The 17,083-nt window shown below is 33.4% G+C and overlaps 1 protein-coding gene across 1 annotated transcript in view; it reads right to left on the bottom strand.

Moving 5' to 3' along the window:
• The window catches only part of Fak (protein tyrosine kinase 2 Fak), a 124,376-nt gene that overhangs the window by 17,473 nt on the left and 89,820 nt on the right, over positions 1-17,083 (bottom strand). Inside the window, exons 4-14 of the mRNA XM_088230375.1 lie at positions 14,132-14,296; positions 11,224-11,303; positions 10,946-11,105; positions 9,482-9,626; positions 7,211-7,404; positions 6,868-6,949; positions 5,599-5,634; positions 3,935-4,042; positions 3,694-3,774; positions 1,783-1,974; positions 1,264-1,396 (exon numbers count right to left, since the gene is read on the bottom strand). Of these exons, the coding sequence (XP_088086501.1) occupies positions 1,264-1,396; positions 1,783-1,974; positions 3,694-3,774; positions 3,935-4,042; positions 5,599-5,634; positions 6,868-6,949; positions 7,211-7,404; positions 9,482-9,626; positions 10,946-11,105; positions 11,224-11,303; positions 14,132-14,296 (1,376 nt within the window). The remainder of the gene's footprint in view (positions 1-1,263; positions 1,397-1,782; positions 1,975-3,693; positions 3,775-3,934; positions 4,043-5,598; positions 5,635-6,867; positions 6,950-7,210; positions 7,405-9,481; positions 9,627-10,945; positions 11,106-11,223; positions 11,304-14,131; positions 14,297-17,083) is intronic.

The raw sequence follows: 17,083 nt of genomic DNA, 5'->3' as shown, positions 1-17,083 counted from the left end.
AATGTACACTGTATGGTCAACTATAGTTGTACTATATATTATAATGTGCAACTGTGTGACCAATATTTTAGATTTTTAGTAATATTATAAGTTTTGTATGATTAGTTATTTTATGTTATGTATAATTTTTATGTGACAACATTTACAATAACAATATTATATGAAAGCCTCTAATTGGACTTTATGATATGTATTTATAATATAATTGTGTCTTATAAATTTATAAATGTCTGTTAGTTTTCCAATGAAATAAAATAAAACATATAATTATGGTTTCGTATGAGTTCCATTTCTTTTTGATTTTTATTAATACAATCATAAAAAATATGATTATTTCTGATATTTCAATACAACCTGTTTTGTTAAAGAGTCACAATGAGGAATTCCAGCCCAACCCGGAATTAAATTTTAAAAATGTTTTCGTGTACAGGTGAATATTTAAAAATTTTGGAATAGGATGAAATATCTCAAAAACGCACGCAAAAATAAATAAAAAATGTTAAAAATAGTATTCATTTTAAAATCGTAAATAATGACGTTACTCATATCAACGTGTAGGATTTCCGGTTTCCGCTTTCAAGCCCCTATACTTTGTAAGGAACGTTTTGACCATAGAAAAAAACAGTATAATTTGACATTTCAACCAGAGATTATGTCAACTTTCTAGGTTTTTCTAAATCGAAACGTTCGTAAAAACAACCATAACATAGAAATGAGCAAATTACGATCAACTAAATGAAGTAATCAAAGCAATATTCCATAGATTCTTAGAAGTTATTGGCTGGAGAAAAACAACTTACCGCGGTAAGTGAAAGTAAGAACGCTAACCGTTTCATGACGTCACTACTGAAAAGTGACACACTGATTACAGTCATTTGGCGCGGTATTTGATAAATGTAACTTTAAAAAATCATATCTTTGTAAATAACGCACAAAAAAATTAAAATTTTGCTTAGTTAAATAGTACGCTAATAGAAAATAAATAAATTAGAAAACAGTGGAATTCCTCATTCTCTGCAAATCATTATGCAAAAATCAATTATTGTGATATCTGTTTAATTATTTCATAGTTTTATTAAATTTCCCCTGAAACTGGCTGGGAGAACGTGAGATCAGTAAAGGTTGTTCATTTCTTTTAATTTACTGTATTTTTTAAAGATTCATTTATTTATTTATCACGATAACCAATTTGACTACAGCTAAATAATTTTCAGTGAGTCACAAACTGAATGAACACATGGTAACAAAAAAATGAAATATTACCGGTGGGCATTCTGCTGCAGGTATGCTCTCATCTCCCCGAGGGTAGCGAGCTCCATGACTATCCAAATGGGCGGCCCACTGCACACCCCCACAAGACCGATTATATGCGAGTGGGAGAACTGTTGCATAATATCTAGAAAAAGAAACAAAAATGACGTATTCAGATTTTTTAAAGAATCAGAATTTTAGAACAAATTTTTTTGCAACACAGAGGGAAAACCTTTTTGAGAAGTTAATATGGAAATCTAGGAATTTACGGGGCTTATGACCTGTCATTGGCTGGTTTCAGTGGCCACTTTACACAATGTGTAAGATTCAACATCCACACTTTATCAAATCTTCCATCTGTTGACTTTTGTGAAGTAAAAGAGCTGAAACCTTTAATCATGTGGGTGAGATTCATAACTCCCTAGGGAGGAGATCCAGCATGTTGACAAACATTTTGACATGCTCAAAGCATTGTTGATTCAGAATTTTGATCATCCATGCTGGTTAAATAAATGTGAGTGTCCAACTCACAAGCCTCCTCGAGGAATTTCTCAGCCGTGGCGAGGTCGGCGTCTATCTTGCAGGTCTTCACGGCCACCGGCAGCACGGGTTCCCCTGGCGGCGCGGGCGGGGGCGGCGCCCCTCCCTCCCGGGCCTGCTGGCGCTGCAGGGCCAGGTACTTGCGCAGCGACGGGTGGTTCGGCTGCTTCAGGCGACATATGCCTGGGAAATATGGGAAACAGAATAATTTAAATTTTTATTTATTGAATATGTTTTAAAAACAGATGCTTTTTTTAACATAAATAATACATACTGCGACATCTAGAACAAGTGTTCAAAAAGTCATTTAAAATGAAAAAGCAGATGAAAACAGAAAATAATTTTATGCCTTCCACTTTAAACAAAAGTACAGCGGTCTCTCGGCAATCTGGCAGATATTGGACCAGAACACTGCCGGATTACTGGAAATCACTATTAATGAGGCATTTACACGGCAGAAGCGATGTGTTATTGTATATATATATGTATTTTATTTTATTTGGGAACCAACAGTTCTACATACATATTTATAGTAAACAAACAGATATAGTATATAAACTCGGAACCAAAAACAGATTTCCACAAAGTGTACAAAGTTAGTAAAGAAAATATATTACATATTATATACCTTAAATACATATAAGTTTATACATATGAAAATGTTATTTTCACGTACTCGTAAATATTTTTCAATAATCAAAGAATTAATTTTTTTAAGAACAGTATTTACTAATTGGGCGGGATTAGGACAAGGATGCTTGAAGAGAGGATAAGGAGGGGAAGGGAGATGTACATATTTATTAATATAATGTCTACTAAGTTACATAATGGATTTTTAGTGTAAATTTTAAATCTGACAGAGTGATGTTTGTGTAGTCTATGTCTTTAAATTTTGTATTGTACACTGAAAAAGTCCTATGAAAAAAAGCATTTTTAACAAACAAAACATCATTTGTATCTTATTGGTACATGAAACAGGTGGTACCGTCTACAAATCCTGGCTGGCACATGTATTGTTATTAAACTAAGTAGTTCTGCACAGTCAACTAATCCTGTCATAATTTTGTGAAGCAGTAGTTGGTTCGCACACACTCTGCGGTATTGTAGAGAAGAGATTCCATGGTAGGTGGAGGCAGTGAGAGTTGATACATAAGAAATACCGGTTTTGTGTTTTAGGTACTTTATAAATTTGTTTTAAATATTTTCTTCTTGTTATATACAGGATGTTCTTTAAACCCTGTCACATCGGAAACAACGATGGTCATTATGGGCAAGAAGACATATTAACATATTTGAAAAAATATTTAGAACGCAGAAATTTTTAGAAAATAAAATATTAAAAAAAACAAATGGTTGCTTATTTCTGCAGGGGAGAAGCGAGGGGAGCGTGGCCATGTAATTGACGGTGTATCAGACTCCCCCCTCCCCTCTCCTCGCTTCTTCCTTGCAGAAGTAAGCAACCATTTGTTTTTTTTAATATTTTATTTTTGTAAATTTTATTCGTTCTAAAAATTTATTTTAATGTGTCAATATGTCTTCTTGCTCATACTGATCATCGTAGTTTCGGATGTCACAGGGTTTAAAGAACACCCTGTATATGGCATACTGGAGAGACCGCTGTACTTTTGTACTTCGATAGTTGTGAGAAAGTGTAGCTCTCATATACAGGTGAAGAAAATCACACGTGTCATTGTTTTACGATCATGACGATATATTTCAGTGTTAGTTTGCATAAAACAAAGCACACACAGAGCAATGGCACATTTGGTGTTCCGAAGCGGGCTACAGATGACAAAGTTATTATACAACTCACCAGGAACCGAATCCAGAAGTTTGAGCGAGAGGCCAGTGTTTCGGCTGTGTATCATATCTAAAATGCTATGTTAATATGAACTAAATTACCTTTATGCACATCACCAAATTGTCCTTCACCAATGATGGCTGTCAGTTCAATTTGGTTCCTCACCAGCTCATAATCTCGGGCTAAAACAGATAATATTTTTTCATTTTATTTGTAAAACATTGAATATGAATAAAATCAATGAGTAATAAACAATTTATGATGCGTATTAAATTAAATATGTAACACAGTAAAAATATTTAATATCACAGAACTTCTTCTTTCGGCAAGGGTGTAACTTACCAGCAGGAGTAGAATAGTCACCATCTTCATCCACAATCTCCGCATAGTCCTCCGAGAGCATGGTTCCCGTGTTTCCCGGGGCTGGTCCATTGGAAGATGTACTATTTTCTAGATAGAAAGAAAAGAAACATTTTAACTTAAACAAATAACATGAAAGAGTCATAAAAAATAATACTAAATGACGCTATGAAGCATATAACACAGAACACCTCACGCTCGAACAACATTCGCAAATTGTGAAAATTTACTTGAAAAATCAGTGTTCTGTTCACCAAGTGTATGGGGTTCTTCATGAAACCATAAATTTACAGATTGACAAGTTTGGCAACAACATTATTTCCTGTCCTGTTAATGGCCTCCGCAAGTCTGTGATTTGATGCAATTAGATTATTTACTATGGAGCTACGTCAGTCCATGGTCTATGGAAATAAACCAATAACTCTCAAAGTATTGGAAGCCAGTATAACATGCACGGTATCGGACATAACAGATTTGTTGGAAAAAGTGTCAAAAAATTGGACTGACAGATAGCGCCATGTAACTAACTGCTGGTTGCGGAAGACATTTGACAAATATATATACTTTTTTTAAATGAGTGTTCTCGAACACAATAAAAACAAACTTACTTCAGCAAATATTTGATTAATTTATTTTAATTTGTAGCACGCTTAAAAAACCACTTACTTAAAAAACAATAAGATGTTAAAATCATAACACCCCCTTAATAACGAGATACATAGCCACAATACGCGTAGCTCAAGAAATCTACATATACCGAAATTTAATTCAACGAAGTTTGGAAAAAAGTCTTTGGAGAATATCTCTCGAACTCTCTATAACAAGCTACCAAGTAAAATTAAAGAAAACAAAATTCGTAAAGTGCAAAGCGTGGCCCTTAAGAATTTCTTCCTAAACCTTTTTATAGAAAACAAATATAAAGGTTATTTTTGACTGGATATTAATTTGATGTTTTACTGTTTCTATTTATAAGAAATTGTGTTTGTTTTCCTTCTTTTTGATTGCTTGCTTTTTAATGGTTTGTTTTATTTAAGGTTTCTCTATATCTGATGTTTAATGCTTTTTAGCTAGGATGTATGTTTTTTTTATTTTATAATTGCATATTTGTAGGATAAAATAGTATTTTTCTTGTTTGTTCTTCATACTATGTACTTTTTGGTTAGGATGTATATTGTATATTTTATAATTGTATATTGTAGTATAAATTTATTAGTCTATCATATTATGTATTTTGTTATAATTGTTATACATTAAACTGGTCCATTTCTGATTGATCTTTAAATGATGTACTTTTTTTATAATTGTTAGATTTTTCTTTTAAGGTAAGATGTTTGTTTGTAGTTAGGATGTATATTTTTAATTGTATAATTGTTACACTTTAAACTGGCATATCTCTATTGAAATTAATCTGATCTGGTTGATCTTCAAATTTCTATTTGTATGAACTGGTTTAAGATTAGCCAGAAATGCGATGTCTCTTGTAACTCTTTATATCATGTACTTTATAAAATTGTTATATTTTCCTCAGTCCCGGAATGAGTTCTAATAACTCCTGGGAGTATAATGTATATGCATTGTATGATTATATTAAATAAAAAAAAATAAATAAAAATAAGAGGGAAAAACATTACATTATGATCTCTTACCTTTACATGGACACGGGTAGTGTTTCAATATGCCAGCTTGTAATAGATGTAAAATATTTCATTACTATGTTGGCTTATCAAATTATAACAATATTGAACATTTTCACAGAATTTAAGTGAAAGATATATTCGTCTGCATAATCTTTACAGATCTTGTTTGTTTTTATTTTTTCTACCGACCGGTTTCAAAGCTAGACAAGCTTTTTTATCAATGTATAATTTACTAATGAATCTTATTTTTTTTCTTTATGTTCCTAATCATCATCTTTCATATTAGTGAAAAAAAAGTTCAGAGAGGATAGCACCCTTTTTCCAATATTGCTGGGTATTTTTATTTTACCATCTTTGTATATTTAAATGTAAGTATAATTTTTTTTCGTTTTATGTATGCCTTGAAATATTTTTGTAATGTGCATAAACATATAAAATAAAGAAAATGAAATCCCATTTCATATTTAAATTGTTTAAATCTAAACATATGGAGCTAATAAGTCAAGTCGATACGATCTTTAAAACTAGACAGGAGTGGACCAAATGAAATATTGATTATTTGGTTATTTATTATTTTTGCTTTTGAAACCGTCGACAGAAAAAAAAACAAAATTTATTATTATTATTTTAATGAATAACCACAAAATACAAATTTTATAAAAAAATATTTTTCTCAATATACTTCCGAAAGAGTTCAAAGATGAGTCACAAAGCTGTCGCCAAGTCTAAAATGGCTTCCGTATGCAGAGACCGGAAACTCTCGGTCTCACAAGGCTGCAGGAAAGGCGAGAAAGGGGTGACTTGATAGAGACATATAAAATACTCGACAGTCACCATATCTACCCAAATTTGGATTCGACGCCACAGTCTCGTCAGGCTGGAGAAAACCATATCAAACCTATAATCTAAGGAAGACAGATGTCAAAGCCAAAAAGGATTTTGATTTGAATGCTCGTTCCTGAGATCGTGAGGTTTGAATCTTGGGTGCTGGGCGCTCACATGCGCTGTGAGCATCGTGCTTAGTTGCTGTCATAGGTGCTCACAGACGTATACGAGCACCGTGACGATCGGGTTATTGATGGCAGTCAATGCTAAATAAGGTCCGTACGCCAGTGCAACTTGTGTGCGTCTATTGTGACAGGTCTCCGTATATTGATTCTCGCCCTCCAAGGCTACTCCTCATCCATCCCCGGGTCTCCGAAGTATGTATCAAGTTTTATAATTAAAATTTGATGTGATATTTAAAAGATTAGTATTGTAAAAATGTTATCTATTTACTTGTTCTATTCCAAAGTGATGTTCCAGTGTTGGAGAAGAGTCGACAGTAACCGTCTATGAGATCTGCCAAACTCTCGGCGACCTGAAAAGAGAAATATAAACTTATGCCCCGTTTCTATGGTGTTCAGCAAAAGTCGATTTTTTGGGGTAGCCGAGCCTTCATGCTTTCATGTGCGCCTTTACTTTCGTTGTGATTTTAATGGCAGTCTTACCGATGCATACTTTGGGGCAGTTTTTACAATTTAGCTTGTAAATACCGTCGGTTTTGAGATGAGATAATGGTAAATCGAATATATCAGAATATGACAAATTAATTATACCTGTATAATGAGTAGTGCCATACCTGTACTGTGGGGCAAGTAAGGGCGAGAGTATCCTGAGCGGCGCGCACTCGCAGCTGCAACACCCCTTTGCACACCGAGGGCTGCACATTCTCGCAGTCGCCCCTTAGGGTGCGCACGGCCTCCACGTCCTCGAAGGACGCCACTCGCGTGTACTCTGGGGCACAGCCCGCTCGATGGGACACATAGGACACACCTGAAAGGTTGCGAAGTTACTACTGGAATGCTAAAATTGGAATACACATTGAGACTGAGAAACCCTACTCGGTGGCATGCTGCACTCAGGTCTATATTTGTGGCATAAACTAATAGTTTGAATACGTAAAATAAAATCTTAATAATTAATGACACAGCGGCACTTAAATCCACCTAGTTTGATCGACCAATAACCGGTTTAATCGATCTCGAGACATTTTCAGACTAGTGTTTAAAGATGAGAAGTTCAAACTATTATACAGGTTGTTCTTTAAACCCTGTCACATCCAAAACCACAATGATCAGTATGGGCAAGAAGACATATCAGCATATTTAAAAAATATTTAGAACCAAGAAATTTTTTCCAAATAAAATATTGAAAAAACAAATGGTTGCTTACTTTTGCAGGGGAGAAGTGAGGGGAGCGCATCAGACTCCCCCCTCTCCCTCCTCGTTTCTCCCCTGGTGAGCAACCATTTGCTTTTTTTGATATTTTATTTTTTAAAATTCTATTCATTCTAAAAATATAATTTAATGTGTCAATATGTCTTCTTGCTCATACTGATCATCGTGGTTTCGGATGTGACAGGGTTTAATGAACACCCTGTATAAATCAAAAATCACTCCATCAAAAAAATTCACTAATATATTAGAAATGTCAATGCTTAGTTTGCTCCACACTCCATACTTTTATTTGCTTTTTATATATCTTGATATTTTTGTTTTCTCACTCCGTATTTTTGTAATATTTAATTTAGTACCCACTGTTATATGGCACATTATTTTTTACTAATCTCATTTCTCACTACAGTATAGAGTGAGTTTCTAGAAACCATATTTCAATTATCATTTCAATTATGTTTTAATACATTTTTTTCTATTGATTTCAATGATACTAATATTTTGTATATTTGATTATGTATGAATCTAAATTTCTATAATTTGTATTTTAATATTTATATCAATTTATTTTTTTTACATTATCTTTTTTGGAATTTAATTATTTTTTATTTATACTTTGTTTTTCTGGATTGTTATTATATCACATCACATGTAATTATTATGGCTTGATACGGGCATAGCCTAAAAAGCCTTAATAAGTTCATGAACATTTAAACGAGTGTAATTTTGAATGAATAAATAAATTAGTCTAAATATTTAAATTTATTATATTGATCATTTTTATAATAAAAAATAAATTCTTAATAAAAAGAGAAAACAGTTGTGGTAGAGTGGGGTTCAAACCTCAAACCTCCGGATCTGAAATCCGCGTCACTACCTCAAACTGTCTAAAATTAATATTAATATAGGTTCATGTAAGCAACTACTTTTAAGAAAATGTGCAAAATATGCTGTTTGGCATAAAATCTAATCAAACCATATTAACATAAGTTGTGACTGTTTTTTTCAAAATTTCAAAATAGGCACTAAAAGTAAAACTAAATGGCAAAGGTGTTAAGTAAATAACAGCATTTATCGATACTATTCCTGGCCAAATACCTTTCGTTCCCATCCTTCCTTTGACCCATCCTTATGGTACCTACCTAACATTAAGATAAAAGGTATTCAAAATTAAAAGATTCGGATTTAGAACAAAAACAATACAACATTTTTGACTTGACATAAAATCGGATAAAGAAGTGGTTGGAATCGTCGCGCGTCGAGGAAAACATTGTTATATTAAAGTTCATTTGTGATCCAGTTCCAGAAATTGAAGAACATTCAGATTATATTGAAGATAGGTATCCACTCCATGTACCTATTCCTTTCTCAAATATTTCCCAATCACAAAACTGAATGAAATTCGATTTTCATCTACAGTCCGCCTTTTCGTTAACAAAAGGCTTATAAGCAATTCGAGAGACAATTTTCTGCTCTACAAAACATTGCGTTTACGCCACATACATAATTTTATTTGATTACAAGCCTCCAAAATGAAATGTCATGTAGACAAAAGTGAGCATATTCGACACCTCCTTCTGTTTGCGTTGGTAATTCAGAGAAATTTGATTGTAAGTTTGGAGATATTTTTGTAAATATTCTACTGAAATCAAAAGGGTATTCTGAATAGTGCTCACCGATACTGGGTCCGATGGCCAGCTCTACAGGAATAGACCAGCCTGTTCCGAGGGCTACAGTAAAAGTCTCCTGATCGAAGTTAAAGTGTGGCCTGAGCAGGTCGAAGAAACGCAGCATACACTCTACCTCCGTTAGCCCAGAAACCTAAAAAATATTGGGTATTATAAATGGACAATACAAAATCAACAATTACAATCAAATTTCCGCAATTTAAATAAAAAATAATAGTTAAACTCTCTCATAAACATAATATTGCTTTTTCATTACTCCACTAACAACATAAATATGGCGGCCTCCGTGGTGTACTGGTTGACTCACGCACAGAAGGTTCCGGGAGGTCCAGAAGGTTCCGGGTTCGATTTCCGGTGAGAACAAAAAATTTAATGCGATTTTTCTCAAGCCTGGGTGTTCTGTGAGGTAATTCACTACTGTAATGGAGCGAGCATGTTGTGGTGTAAAAAAGATAACAATAAAAATAAAACGAGATGTACATCTAGTTGTAGAATGCACCAACCACTACACTACGAGACAGACACTCCACTTTATTTACGTTTTCAGGATTTTTACCTCAGCGTAGCTATTAAGTTTTTATACTAGAATATTTCATAGTCCTTGGACTGGCACCTGAAGCCTAAGACTGATCATATTACTTTCAGGTAACAAAAATGATCAAGATGCGCTGCGGTTGGTGTACGAATGCAGTGCCCTATGCACCATTAGGTGTTGAAAGGGAATGATGATGATGTAGCTATCGAGTTGAAAACTCACATCCAGGTTTTTGTTCCAATTCACAAGAAGTACTGTATTATTCATCAACCCGGATACAGAAAGCAAAAAACAAGTCAAAAAAGAATATGCAGGTGTGATCTGGTCCTCCTTCCATGTAGGCCGAATAAATCATATTGAATATGTGCAGCATCGTCTGCTAAGCAAAGTAGCATGGATGATTGGCCTCGAGGGTGCAGACTACACTTACAAAGATATTGCCAATGCTCTACAAAAAAAATTAGAAAAAACATTGACTCCATATTCATGTTTGGTTTTTGTAGTGGCTTGGTTGATGTACCATCGTTACTGGAACAAATGGCATTCAATTTTCTGATTCGCTGATTGCGAAATAATGATATGTTGACCCGCAGTCAGCACAGAATGAACCAATGATGTATTGTAAATTCGAGATAGGACATGGACTTTTCTGGTGTCCTTCTAGATACAAACTTTTTTTTCTTTTGACACATTGTTAATCATAAGTTTGAAATAATTTTTAGTCTAGTATTTAGTATTTATTATATTGTAACTGTACCATTGTGTATATGACTGTAGATTTCAATAATTAAAAAAACAAAAAAGGAAATAAAATTTTAAAATTCAATGTCTTTTATTGCAACTAAATGGACTGATGAGTCTGAAAATAAATAATAGAAACATAAGAAAATGATGATGAAATATATTCCTGCAGTTACCTTCTTGAAGTGCTGCTGGATGGATTTTCGAAGGGCCTTGGGTTTCGTCGCGTCCAGAATGGACTTGGGCAGAAATTTGTGAAGTCCGACTTCTTTTTCTAAGTATTCTAAATTAGATTTCTTGTCCAGGGCTATTTGTGGCATGTCTTTGAAAAAATATCTGCAATAATAAATAAATAAATGAAATTAGCATACACTTTGTTTGCAGCATTCATTTGTCAAGAGTTTAAGTATTCACAAAAAAGCAACAAAAAAAAAGTTGATCAATATAATATTACCTAATCTCGAGACAGCATAACTGAACCGCAACGTCCTGATCCAACATAGGATGACTAGCGTTCAGGTAATCATTTCTTACCTAGAAAATATAATAGAGTAAGAATTTGAAATATAAGGAGTAGACCAAAAAAACATTTGTAATGAAGAAATCAACAATGATGCATAGAAAATACGAAAATTATTTATTTATTTATTTATTTAACTTTTTGTACATAATGATTATTTGTACATTGGCGGGCTTATTGCCAAATGGCAATTTCTTCCAACCAACCAATAAAATAAAAGTTTTATTTTTATAATTCAAGTTACAGTACATATTCAATAGAAAAAAAAGATTAAAAATTTAAAGATATATAAAAATAGAAATAAACGTATTTGTTTATAAATTACCTTAAATCGAAACTATTACTCAATGGGAAAAAGGAAAAAAGAGGAAAGAGGAAAGAGGAAAAAGGAAAGGAGGAGAGATTAAGGAAGAGAAAGGAGATGTTTCTTCAGACGTGATTTAAACAGAGATAATGTAGTAACATCTTTGATGGTGGATGGGAGATGATTCCACAGTCGAGCCGCATGGACACTATATGAGTTAGAGAAGAAAGAGGAATTGTGTATGGGTATTAAGAGAGTGCCTTGAGAATGAGAACGAAGAGGTAAACCATGAACTGATAAGCGTAAAAAATTATGATATTTTTATTTTAATATTTCTATTCATATTAACATCTAATTATTATAATTATTATAATAATTTTAAATTCATATTTATTTATTTATTTATTTGAAACTTTATATACATATACAATAAATATACATATAAGGGCGGGCATATTGCCTTAAGGCAATTTCTTCCTACCTACCCAAACCGTTCAGTTTGAGAAAATTATAAATACATGGACATATTTAATCTTACAATTTTATACAAAAATTAAAAGCAAAGATAAACAAAAATAAATATATTTAAAAAAAATAACACTATACTATGAAGAGAGGAGAGGGGATGGGAAGGAAAGACGAAGGATAAAGGAACAATTTAAATATTAAGATAGTGACATTTCAATCTTGACTTAAATGTAAATAAAGAAGGGGCGTCTCTAACATTAGTGGGTAGATTATTCCACAATCGAGCGGCTACTACTGTGAAAGGGGAGGCAAGAAAATTAGAGCAATGACAGGGTATTAAAAGGGTTCTCTCGTTACTAGAACGAAGAGATAGTCTGTGTTGTGAAAGAGGTTGGATGAGCTCTCTCAGATAAACAGGCAAAGTGGGATTATTTAAAATATTGTGAAGAAGTGATAGAATGTGAATGTTTCTTCTACGCCTGATGCTGAGCCAGTGTAGTTGCGTGCGACACTTCATACCCTTACAAATATTATTAAATAATAGAAGGCTTTCCTTAATATACCCATAATGTACCTAATAGAATATACCCAGTTTACCCTAATTGATTATTAATTACTTTACTTATCTTGGCTTGTATGGAAATTCTCAATCATCAAACAGCAATTATTTTTAGTACATAAGGAAACTTTGTAAATATTTAAGTTAGTTTGAAAATGTCCTAACAAGATGAAACGTGTCACAATATACCCTCTTGTATATTAAAAAAAATTAAGTAGAATTAAAGACCAATAAACGTGTTTTATTTTGGACACATTACCAAATTTAAAGTGATATTTCTCCGTAACTGGCATCAATTAATCTTTGTTTGAAAAGCAAATAGAAATATTTCATATTTTATAAATACAACAAATAATGATTTATGATATTCTACTAGTGGTTTTATTTGAATTGTTGATTTGGGATGAGCTTTTAACTTTAAAAGTGCAATATCTCAAAACTAAAGTCTCAAAATATAGCTTGATTTAAGTGACAGCTGTCAAACTAATGTCACTAGTGATGGGAAATTATTGATCACTGATCATGTACTGATCAAATCGATTTTTTTCATGCAAACATGAGACTCTGTTTCCGAAAATTGATATATAAAGGCAAAAACAAGCCTATTACAGTGTGTTAAAGACAACTATTTACTAAAAAATAAGACATTACATACTTTTTTTCACGAATAACAGATATGAATTCTTTTTTGTTTGATCGATTTATGTTGATCAATTTGTCTCATCTCTAACATTTTTGCAAAATGACGTAACCTTGTAAGAACATTGTTATTAATTAGGTTTATTTTACTTTTTTTTAGTTTTAAAGCTGATTTTATATAATTATGTTGATTTCTATTTCAAACATTGTATTGAAAAAATAAATTAACCTGCCAGATACTAACTATTTTTCGTGTCAATATAAATCACTCCTGGGGAAATTAGATTTAGACGTTACTACAAAGTTATGTCCTTACTTTTGCTGACAACTGTCATTCTAATCAAACTATATTTTAAGGTCTATAGTGTAATGTTAAGTACCAACTTGTGCCAGAAACTTGACAATATTTAGTATTAGTAAAGGTTCCTATAAACACACTGGATAATTGTTGCCAACACATGACTATCATGATATATGGGATCGAATGCAGTGCAGAGAAGACACCACAATTAGAAAGGAAGAATCTCAGGAGCATATCTGGCGAGAGTCCCCAAGACAGAGTAAGGAATGTAAAGATAACAGAAATAAGCGAGATCGAAGATGTCGTTAGGTGGGACATTGATATGCACGTATGGGGAGAATGGATCCATCCAGACTATTTCAGATTGCATTACAAGGCCAACCTTAAGGTAGACTCCTCCCAGGCAGACCAAAGGCTAACAAAACAGGCCAAAAGACTTTCACTAAGAAGTAGACCGTTCCTTCAAATACAGTCCAAAGTATTATAAAACACAAAATTAGTACTTTCAAAATCAGGAATTAATATTTGGGAGTCTCTAAGTTAGTCGGATAATTGATTTTGAAAATATTACCTGATCGTAATAATAAAAGAATGTGACTTTGTCCTTTTCGTGAAGTTCCTTGAGGTTAGGAGGGGGGTAGCGCACCCTCAGCTCAAACCTCCACTCCTCTCCCTGCTTCCCGAGCCACTTCTCCTGCACCTCGGCCATCGTCGTATCCTGGTGGATCCATACCATCTAGAAAGCAAGTTCAAACAGTTGTTATCTTGTTAGGTCACAATTTTCCCACTTGGGCAACACCTACCAATAAATAATAACCATAGATTGAATAACACAGTTTGGATTATTTTGTGTAAAGTCTAGCTTCTTCGACTGTTCCTTCGTCATACATATACTGAATATTATTAAACCACTGATGTTCCTGTAGCAGCCTTGATTTGTTCAATACATCTAGTGAGGATCTTCTTCTCCCACTATTTTTTTCAACCCCTCCCACAACCATTAAGTTTTCAAGACCGCTCTCAACTTGTATGGTGATGTGTCCGAAAAACTGGAGGACACGCTTTAAACATATGTCTGTCATCTATGTTCAGCTCTTTTGAGATGGGAATATTTGTCCTTCCCGGGATTCAGGGGATTTAATTTTGTAATACATATCGGCCTCGTGGTGTAATGGTCAGCGCGTTAGCCTGCCATGCAAGAGGTCTCGGGTTCGATTCCCGACATGGTTGATAAGAAATATTTATTTGAAAGGGTATTTTCACAACGTAATATTTCATAGTCCCTGGACTGGTATCTGAAGCGTAAGACTGATCATCTTACTTTCATGTAACAAAAAAAATGATCAAGATACGCTGTGATAGGTGTACCAATGCAGCGCCCTATCCACCATTGGGTGCGGAAAGGGAATGATGATGATGAATACATATTAAAATAACACATTTTACTTTCGTGGTAGAATTTGCTATTTGACAATAAGCCCACAAATGTACACATTTCGCATCTACAAAAGTATACTGTGGTACGTCTAAATCGGCCATTTTCCAAGAGACCAAAGAGATTTTTTTTTATGTATCAATGCTCGTAACTTAATGTTTATTGACATTATAATGGAGAGTATTTTTTGTGGAATTTGCTCATTTACTGTTAAAATTTTAGATATTACTTCTCGACATTTTACTCAAATGATTCAAAAGAATATTAAAGTTTGTGATACATCTCGCTCAAAAAAAATGTAGAAATACGTGAGTCTTCTAAGAGAAAAAAATGTGGTTAAACTGTATTCATAATTCAAAACCACCAAATTTAGACTTACGACAGTATACTTTTGGGGCGCGATATTGTTAAGTATATTGTTAAAAAAAAAGTATATTGTTAAGTGTCCTCGGCACGGGTAACCCCACCCCAGTGAGGTCACATTATTTTTATTATGAATCATAGTTTATAATGGAAAAAAATATGAATAAATAATTTAAAAAAATATGCCGTATTCCAACAGAGCTTTTAGTTACATAGAATTAAGGATGCGTTGTTATTATTTTTGTAATACGTGTCATTATGTGAATAAATAAATAGAGCTTTTACTTATAGGAAAGGGAATAATGAAATGAATGATGATATTATGTTAGTCTGCCTTAGCAGGGGTTTTCTCCTACTAGGCATTACTTTATGATACCAACAAAATAATAAAATAAAATAAAATAAATCAGCAATTTAATTAGCAAAGTGGGAATGATAGACATTATCGAGTCTTTTTTTATGTATGATGGGTGCACAAATTTCGAGATCCGTGAACTGTGTAAGGCTGAGACATGCATTATCGACAGAATCAAGAAAGGGATGCTGTGATGGTTTGGACATGTAGAGCGAATGGACAGCGAAAGAATGACTAAAAGGATCTACAGTTCGAATGTTGATGAATGCAGAGAACGGAGCAAGACATGGCACGATCAAGTTCATCAAATACTTGAAGGTGGACATGTCAAAAGTAGGAATAATCGGCGTGCGTGCATGAGAAGATGTATGAATGAATGTAGAGGAAGCGAGGTCTGTCTGCCTACCCCTACGCAGAAACGGCGTGATGGTTTGTTTGTTTTGTTTGTTTGACAATGTCCGTAAATAAATAAATGGCCAATAAAAAGTAACTCGATCCTAAACAAAGCAGGGGAAAATTTCTAGTGATAAAAATAAAAACCTGACTACTGTGAACAAAAGACTGATAACAGACAAATGAAAAATCCAAAATTTTGTTCTAAAAACGGAAAAAATTCTAATGTATGAAGCCTATGTAAAAACTAAAATATGTTATATGCAACTACTATGGGGAACAGGATATCAAAATGACATAAACAGACTACAAAGACAAAAAAATAAAATATTAATGTTAGTATATGACCTCACTTATCTAACAGCATCTAGAGAACTTTTTAAACAAACTAACCAATTAAATATAACTGAACTCTTTCAACTAGAATCATTAAAATTTATCCATAAATTAGCCACTAATGTAATTGTAGACGACAAACTAAAACTTGTAAAAAATTGTAGTAAACATGGACATAATCGGGAATTACACTGGCTACGTTTTCCACAGAGGGTGGAAGACAAATTCTCTTGGCTAATGTATAAGTCAGTGCACAACTCTGCTCCAGAATATCTAAGGGAACTCTGCATTCTAGATGAACTGGCTGACAGACGTCTTACGCTTAGATCAGCTACATCTACGTCGAAAGGAAAAATTATTATACCTCTACGCAACTAGCGCACTAAATTCGGCGAACGCACATTTGCGGTCGCAGGCCCTACGGCATGGAATGCTGTCCCAGCAGAGGTCCGAAACTGTGAGAGTGAAGTGATGTTTCGGAAGAAACTTAAAACCCACTTGTTCTCTAAATAATTTGAATAAATTCTTAGCATGTGGTGACAAAGTACATTATTTTTCTTGAATCAAAAAGTTTAAATTAAATTTATATCTTTATATAATCACTTTGTAAAGCGCCCTTGAAATTTTATATTACGAAAATG

Source organism: Micrasema longulum, unplaced genomic scaffold (assembly GCF_059751315.1).
Source record: "Micrasema longulum isolate JH-2025_06_02 unplaced genomic scaffold, ASM5975131v1 h1tg000748l, whole genome shotgun sequence".
NCBI classification, from domain to species: Eukaryota; Metazoa; Arthropoda; class Insecta; order Trichoptera; family Brachycentridae; genus Micrasema; species Micrasema longulum.
This window is presented reverse-complemented; position numbering and strand designations above follow the sequence as displayed.